The 8,515-nt window shown below is 55.4% G+C and overlaps 1 protein-coding gene across 1 annotated transcript in view; it reads left to right on the forward strand.

The window, feature by feature from the left end:
* The first annotated feature begins 1,474 nt into the window (after positions 1 to 1,474).
* Positions 1,475 to 8,515, forward strand: part of SPEG (SPEG complex locus) — a 55,497-nt gene continuing 48,456 nt past the window's right edge. Inside the window, exon 1 of the mRNA XM_012642544.1 lies at positions 1,475 to 1,868. Coding sequence (XP_012497998.1) covers positions 1,475 to 1,868 — 394 coding nt within the window. The remainder of the gene's footprint in view (positions 1,869 to 8,515) is intronic.

Here is an 8,515-nt window from a genome sequence, read left to right on the forward strand (position 1 = left end):
TAAGAAGTAATACAGAGAGATCCTGTATACTCTTCACCTGGTTTCCCCCCATGGTAATAACATCTTGTATAACTATAGAACAGCATCACAGCTAGGAAAGTGACATTGGTACAGTCCACCCACCTGCTTCCGATTTTACCGGTTTTACGTGCACTCTTTAGTGTGTGTGTGTTAGTTCTATGCACTTTTATCACTTGTGTAGATTCATGTGACTGCCACCACTGTCAAGATACAGAACTATTCTATCACGAAGGTCTCATCTGGACTTTTAAAAGCAGTAAGGTCCTATACTGATGTTTCTCAAAGTGCAACCCTTAGACATGTGAGAGTCAGCAGGGCCATTTGTTAAACGCGCAGATTCCTGGACCCTCCCGAGCCCGCCCCGCTGAACCAGCGTCTCTGGAGGTGGGACAGGGAATCTGGAATTTTAACAGGCACCAGCCTTGGAGAACCTGGCTGTAATTGGCTTTCATCTCTCTCCACCCTCCACAAAGGGATCCTCCTAAAACACCCCTCCGACCGTATTATTCTCCTGCTTAAAACCCTGGTGGCGCCCCCTAACTTCCAGATAGAGCCCTGAGCAACCAAAGCCTCCGTCAAGCCCCACCTCCTTTTCCTCCACTCACCCCACCCACTGCGTTCCATCCCGCCAAACCCCTCTGATTCCGAGAACGCACCGTCTGCTTTCATCATGCTCATTTTGTTCATGGTGTTACTTCTGCCTGGAATGTCCTACCGACTCTTTTCTGCCTGTTGCAACCCTATTCAACTACCCACTTTTATAGATGAGGACTTGGAGGTTGAGAGAGGTTTGGAGTCACCCAGCAAGTAAGGGCAGGACCAGCTGGGAGCCCGAATCCACCTGACTCCCAGGCTCCTGGTCTTACTGTTCACCAGCGGTAATGGAGCCGCAGGGCGAGGCCACTGGTCCCTCTTTTGGGGCTGTCCACTCACCTCCACTTGCGCCTGCCTGCCCATCCACCTCTCAGGCACCTCACCAGGCCCGCTCCTCTTCCTCTCCCCTAGCCGCCTGAGCTGGGATCTGGGGCCTGAGAGGAGGGAGGAAGGAAAATGGGATTGAGCCCAGGGGTAACCTGACTCCCCCCGTGGGTGGGCTGGGGTGCTGCAACACTATGGGGGAGGGGCCTGGAACAAATCCCCAGGGGCTCATTTAAGCCTGGGCTGGCGATGGGGGCTCCTGGAGGCAGAGAAGGAGCCCAACAGAGTCAAGTCCCTCCTCTGCTGCCCCCTCCCTCCACAGCTCCCTCGCAACCCGAGCCGGGGGGCCTAAAAATAGCCCCCAGGCGCAACCGCCGGCCGCCCTGGTGACCTTCTGGGTAGCACAGGCCGAAGGCGGGCGGGCAGCAGGAAGGCAGGCCGCCGGCCCCCCAGACTCGTCTCCCTGGGCACCATCCCGCGGGTGCCCCCGTGGCCGCCCAGTTCCGGCGTCCCCCCAGCCCAGCTCGTAGAAGCCATGCAGAAAGCCCGGGGCGCTCGAGGCGAGGACGTGGGCACGAGGGCACCCCCCAGCCCTGGGGTGCCCCCGAAGAGGGCCAAGGTGGGGGCCGGCGGCGGGGCCCCGGCGGCCGTGGCCGTGGCCGGGGCGCCTGTCTTCCTGCGGCCCCTGAAGAACGCGGCGGTGTGCTCGGGCAGCGATGTGCGGCTGAGGGTGGTGGTGACCGGGACGCCCAGGCCCAGCCTCAGCTGGTTCCGGGATGGGCAGCCCCTGCCCGCGCCGACCCCTGAGCCCAGCTGCCTGTGGCTGCGGAGCTGCGGGGCGCAGGACGCCGGCGTGTACAGCTGCAGGGCCCAGAACGAGCGGGGCCAGGCCTCCTGTGAGGCTGTTCTCACGGTGCTGGAGGTCGGAGGTAATGCGGAGGTGGGGGCCGCGCCCGGCGGGGTGGGCTGCTCATAGGTAGAGAAAGGCTGCCCGGGCCACGTGGAGGAGGTACCTACCGGTTCCTCCACCACCTTCTTCCCGGTGTCCTGGCTTAGCAGCTGCAATGGCCCAGAAGTGCAGATCAAGAGCAAAACACAGGGAACAGGGTGTCAAGGCAGAGAGGCTCTCCACAGGAAGGTCAGAGGTCAAGGGGCAGCAGTCGTAAGCCAAGCCCAAGACCCACTCAGGCCTCCTGGGGAATTCCCTGGTGGAAATCCTCCTCCTTCCCCTGTAGAGAGAAGCCTCCTGGGGAAAATGGTCTTCAGCTGCAACAATTTAAATCTGAGACAGCTCTCCCCATCAGCCCCTTACAGGCGTGTGTGTGTCTGGAGGAGGGGGCCATCTCCCCTGGTCCAGGCTGTGCTGTTGAAGGGATGGGCCAGAGCTCCTCACACACCATTGCTATGCCAGGGCTGGTGCGGTCAGCACCAGGCCTCGTGGAAGAGGCCAGTGAGTGGACATGTATGAACAGGGTCCAAGACATCAGGGGGCAGAGCCAGAGCTAGGACCTTGTGGGCATGAATGGAGGTGGGTGCCTGAGAACCACGTGCAGCCTGTGCGCATGTGTGTGCACACTGCAGAGGGCTCTGGACTGTGTATGGTACAAACAGATGAGGGATAGGGGTACATGGGGTTGGTCTGGAAAGCCCATGAACCATGTCTACCTGAGATTCCAATGTTCAGAGCACTTAGAAGAGGGATGTTCCAGGCCAGTGCTCAAGGGCCTGCCCACGTCGGGTAGATTCCAGGGTGGAGTGTGAAGGAATGGCTGAGGGTCCAAGGCAGAAGGGGAGTGGCAGGAGCCTGGGCTCTGTGCTCATGGTTCTGCTGGGGTTGGCATGGACGCCAGGCCAGGGCTATCCTTCCTGTGTCAGTTTTTGGGCTTCCTTTTTTATTTCCTCAGCCCCTGAGTTAGCCAAATGGTTCTTCTCTAGGCCAAAGACACAGCCTTGGCGGGCTGAGCCTTGAGAAACTGAATTCAGAGGACATAGGCTACAGTTGTCCTGTGCATTGTTAAGAGGGACACATCACTCCAGCAGGCTGGTGTCATGGAGGGGTAAATCCTCGGAGGCTGGGAAGGAGGCACAGGGACGAAAGCCCTCAGCAGCTGGAGGGGAAAGAAAGTGCTAGGGTACAGCCGAGTCAGGAGAGGGAGCAGGGCTGGACTCCCTCCACCCCTCTCCTCCAGGCCCACCCTCCCAGAGTCTCTGCAGCCAGGCCTTGGCCAGCGAGGGCCAAGGCTGGCTTCTTCTGGTTGGCTTAGTATCTGGCCAGGTACAGGCTTCCCCAGCCTGGGGTCAGGGGATGGGGTGTGTCTTGGCATACTTCTGAGCTGGGGAAGGAGTAGACTCCTTGGGGATCTCAGCTCTGGTCCCCTCAGGGGAAAAGGAACTGAAAACAGAACATAAAGGGCAAGATAGATAAATTGAAGAGAATAGGACTAGGGGAGAGATATTAGGGAAGAGAAAGAAAGGGCTGAGAAGGAGAGTAGTGGTCATAATGTTTGTTTGAAGTTGGAAAGGACCACAGAGAACTGCAGCCCCAAACACCTCCTTTTACAGGTGAGGACACTGTGGACCAGAGGAGAGGGAGATCTGCCTAAGACATACTAGTCTAGTTATAGACAGAGCTACATACGACCATCCCAGAGCTAAGAACCCAGTCCTGGTTTTGGCCCTGGGGGCTTCGTGCTATTCAAGAAGTTCCAGAGGGTGGGGAGAGAGGAAGAGAGAGGGAGGAAGAGCTGTCCAGTATTTGGGGAGTAGCTAGTACATGATTGGCCCAGGCCTGGCATTTCTGGAGATGGGAGCCTCCTGGTCTGCCCTGGTCCCTCAAAATGGAAGGAGTGATGAGGTGCAAGAGCCCCCCAGCAGGACTGTTTCCTCAGGCCCTCTGTGGTACGGTCAGCAAAGCTGAGCCCTTGCTGGGCATATCCAGACAGAGCCCAGGTGGACAGTGTCCAGGCTGGGCTGCTCTGGTGGAACAGCAGGCTTGAGAGGCTTGGGATGAGAAAAGGGCCCTGGGTGCTATGGGGCTGGATCTGGGGTCTTTTGACATTCACGTTGGAATAGGAAGAGGATTGGGCTGCAGCAAGTCACATTTGAGAACATGTCCTGGTTGTACAGATAGAAGGTGGCAAGACAGGCGGAAGCCTCAGTCTGTCCCACTGCCCAGAACCACATACATAACTATTATGACTCTTTCACTTGATTTGGGGGAGTGAGGGGCTTTGCTTTGGTGATGTTGGGGGACTGACTGGGTGAGTCTGGCTTCCTCCCCCTTCTTTTGCCCATCCCCCCACTAGCCCCTGCCCAGTGACAGCTCCTGGTCCGGGCAGCTGGGCAAGCTGCTCGGCATTGCTCAGACTTACTCATGGAAAACTTTCTTGGTTGGAAGCAACAGCAGGAGGACTTCAGGGTACTCGAGGAAGCCAAGGAAGGACCTGGCTGCAGAGGGAAGGACACAGTTTCCTGGCTGGGGTTGCTCTGGCTCGGCAAGACAGGCTGATGCTAAGACTCCTGGCACTCCTGAAGCCTGAGTTGTTAGCTCAAGGATGGGGGGATATTGGTATGGTTCTGGAAGGTTGAGGCCTGAGGAAATGAGTGGGTTATGGGCTGGAGGGTTTGGAGAATGGGAAACTGGGGTGATGGTGCTGAGATTTGGGGGTATAGAAATGAGGAAAGGATAGGAAACAAAGGAGATGAAGATGGCAGAAGTGCAGGATACTTGTAAAGCCTTAACATGTGTAAGGCACCCTGTCTCATTTAATTATTTAATCCTCAAACCCTAGGTAACTACTATGACCATTATTTATATAAGAAAACTGGGGTTTGAATAGGAAATTTACCCAAGGTCCTGTGGTTAGTGAGGTGGCAGAGCTGCGTCTGAAGGCCGCGTGTCTGAGTCTGGGTCCACATTGCCTGTCCACAGAAAGAGAAGTGTGAGAAGAAGACTAAGTCAAGCATTAGTCTTCATCACCATCCTTCTCCTGTCAGTAGCCCCAAACTCATCTTCTGGCCCAGTCTCCAAGACAGGCATTCTTCTCTTTCAAAATACCGGGCCTGGCCGGGCATGGTGACTCACGCCTGTAATCCTAGCACTCTGGGAGGCTGAGGCAGGTGGATCGTTTGAGCTCAGGAGTTAGAGACCAGCCTGAGCAAGAGTGAGACTTCATCTCTACTAAAAAAAAAATACAAAGAAATTAGTTGGAAAACTAAAAATATATAGAAAAAATTAGCCAGGCATGGTGGCATGTGCCTGTAGTCCCAGCTACTCGGGAGGCTGAGGCAGAAGGATTGCTTGAGCCCAAGAGTTTGAGGTTGCTGTGAGCTAGGCTGACCGCCACGGCACTCTAGCCTGGGCAACAGAGCAAGACTCTGTCTCAAAAAAAAAAAAAAAAAGTAAAAATATCAGGCTCCCACATGCATAGGCTGAGGAGCCACGTGCAAATCACGTGACCAGAGCAAGTGCTACCCTCAAAGCTTGGGGCATGCGTGGCTGAAGGGGAGACCTGTACTAAAGGGTGGTGGGTAAGAAAGGCAGCAGAGAAGCTCAGCCAAGAGAAGGGGCAACATGATGATGCTCACGCTGTGTGTTAGCTGGAGTCTCATAGCCATGGTCTGGAAGATTCTAGTGTCAATCAGAAGGGCCAAAGGTCAACAGATGGTAGTGAATCATCCTGGGGACTTGAAGGCATGGAGGGGAGAAGTTAGAGATGGGAGAGAGGGCCAATTTAGGCAAGGGAAAGGTGTGAAATGCACCAGAACCCGCGTTGAGGAATATTCTGCAGTTATCATCTTTTTCACCTGGAATTTGGAATGTCTGAATAAAAAGTCAGGCGGAAACTAGCATGGAATTGGGAATGGGTATGGAGAGTGTCAACATCCATTCATGCCAAGTGCCGAGGGGAGAGGAGGACGGGCCATGGAGCAGAGGGATCTCTGGGAGGAAATGGAGAGGGGAGCCCAGAGGGCCACCTCCCTCCCCAAGTCAGCCAAAGCCTGGGCAGGAAACACCTTCCTGAATCAGAGCAGGTCCTCCCAGGAAGATCCTGGGTAGAATGGGAGATGGTCAGTTCTCCAGCTCTTTCTTGGGAAAGGGTCAGGACAGAAAAGGGGATAGTCTGGGGTGAGTGGAACAGTTCCAGGAAGATTTACTGTCCTCATCCCTACCATTCCTCACCCTCTCCACCTGCAGCTCAACCTCCTTTATATTTATTGAGTGCCTACTATGTGCCAGTTACTGTTCTAGGTGCTTGGGATACATGAGTGGGGGAAAAAGGATCAAAATTCGTGTCCTACGGGAGATTACTTTACAGTGAGAGAAGACAGGCAATATGCAAAAAATATAGCAAATAAGTAAATTATACAGTATTTCAGAAATACAGAGCAGGGTAGTAAGTGAGGGGAAGGAGGGAGAAACTGAACCCAGGATGGACAGAGAGGAGGCAAAGGGGAGGAGAGCAGGTGTGTGTGGCTCAGAGGAGAGTCTGTATGAGAGATCAGGCATGGCACGAGGACTTGGATTTTCTCCGGTTAAGCGGAAATGCTGGCAGTGCAGAAATTGGAAGTCTGGGTTTGGGGAGTGGCAGGGGGGCATGGCTACCCAGTCATGGGGGAAAATGGGGCAATCTGGGGCTGGCTAAGGAGGCCCATCCTGAGAGCACATCCCAGACCAGCCCTTCAGGGGTGAGCAGTGCCGGCTCAGGGCAGGAACACAGAACCCTGCCGGCTCCTCTTGGGCCCAGCTGTCCCGTCACTCACGCCCGCTGCCCATTGGTTATTTTTGCTAAGGAATGTGCCAGCCCCTCGGATTCTCCTGTTGAACAGGGGCTCAAGTTACCCCCTCTCCCCAACTCAGCTCCCTCATCTGTGAGTGAGTGTGTTTGGGGGTGGACAGGGAAAGCGCCTGTGGCTGTGCAGGGTCCTCTCGCTGGAACTAGTATGGACACACACGTGTACCGTCTCAGTGCATGTCCCCATTCATGTGTCTGCATGTGGAACATTTGCCTCTGGTGGTCTGGGAAACAACACCTGTATGCACCCGGAATGTTCAAGGCATGACCTTAAACTTTAAAATAAAGAGTCTACAAATTCAAATAACCTCAGGAGCCAAGTAGAAACTGAAAATGAGGGAGGTGGTGTTGTCAGCATGCTTCCCAAACATTGCACAGGCTGGGCAAAACTCATCGGTTTGTCCCTGTATTTAGTTTAGAGCCAGGATTTACAGAAATAAGGTTAGGGGGACCCGCTGACCCATCAGCCTGTGGGCTTTATGGCATAGCGACCAAGAACCCTGTCATAGTGCCTGGGTTAAAATCCTGGCTCCCTCAATGCATTGGCTGTGTGACCTTGGGCAAATAACCTCTCTGCCTCAGTCTGCCCCTTCTTGTGAAGATTAAATGAGTTTATTCACAAAAGTGCTTAGCACAATGCCTGGTACATACCAAGCACACAGTAAGTGTTCATAATAACTTAGAAACCAGGAATAGCACTACCTGTGCATGTTGGGATGAGAATTCCTATCTTGGGGGCAAATAGAGTCCCAGAACCTGTATGGCTTTGGCTAAGTTTAGTACTTCTCTGAGCCTCAGTCGCTAGTCAGTTAAATGGGTATAGGTTTCAAGCTCACCTGTGAATGAGGTAACATTTGTAAAGTGCCTGGCACTTAGTAACTGCTAAAGAAACTTAGCTATAATGATTATGGGGGTGGGGGGATAGAATTTTGTGTGAGCAAGATGTGCATGGTGTTGAATAGGGCAGGGGTGGGGGGTGGGGAGGAACACAGAAAAAATGGTGAGTGCGTTCACCTGTGTGCGAGAACATGGGTGGACTCTTGTGGATGATAGGAGTACCTCTCAGCATCCTAGCTTGTGTGTGTGTGTGTGTGTGTGTGTGTGTGTGTGTGTGTGAATGCATGGGGGGTTAGGGGCGGTGCGGGGACATCAAGAAACTCGAGGTCAAGCCCTTTCTGGCTTTCCCGAGGAGCCTGGGGGTTTTCATAGTCTGGGTCCATGTCAGCCCGGAGCCCCCTTCCCCAAGGACCCCTGCCCTGCGTTTGACCTGGGCGCCCCCATCCGGCGCCTTGCTCTGCGGTCGGTTGGGTACTGCCTGGCACAGTGTACATGTGCGCATGTTTGTGGAGTGAGCAAGTCAAGATGCTGCTGACCTTCCAGAGCGGCCCCGCGGGAGGAGCTGGGGGTGGCGAAAAAGGCTGCATTGGGCTGCCAATGAGAGAATGGCCTGAACTAGAGGCCCCTGCACGCTTTTCTGTGCCTCAGTTTCCCCATGTGCCCAGGGAGCGGGAGGCAGATGCAGGGTGGGGGTGCACGGCTCTCAGCCCCAGGAGGGGCCCGGCGGTCGTGCTGGGAGGCAGGTGAGGGCCGCCCCAGGAGACGCAGGGGGACAGGAAAGGGAAGGGGCGCCAGGTGGGGTGCAGGTTGGCAGGGGAGGGGCGGGCTCGAGCGCCGCCGCCGCTACCGCCTTACCCCCTCCCGGGCTCCCGAGGCCCCAGGCTCCTTCCGCCACCCGCGCCGGCTCCCGCCCGCTCCCCGGCTCGCCCCCGGCCCCGCCTCCG

Source organism: Propithecus coquereli, unplaced genomic scaffold, assembly GCF_000956105.1.
Source record: "Propithecus coquereli isolate 6110/MARCELLA unplaced genomic scaffold, Pcoq_1.0 Scaffold18, whole genome shotgun sequence".
Lineage (NCBI taxonomy): Eukaryota > Metazoa > Chordata > Mammalia > Primates > Indriidae > Propithecus > Propithecus coquereli.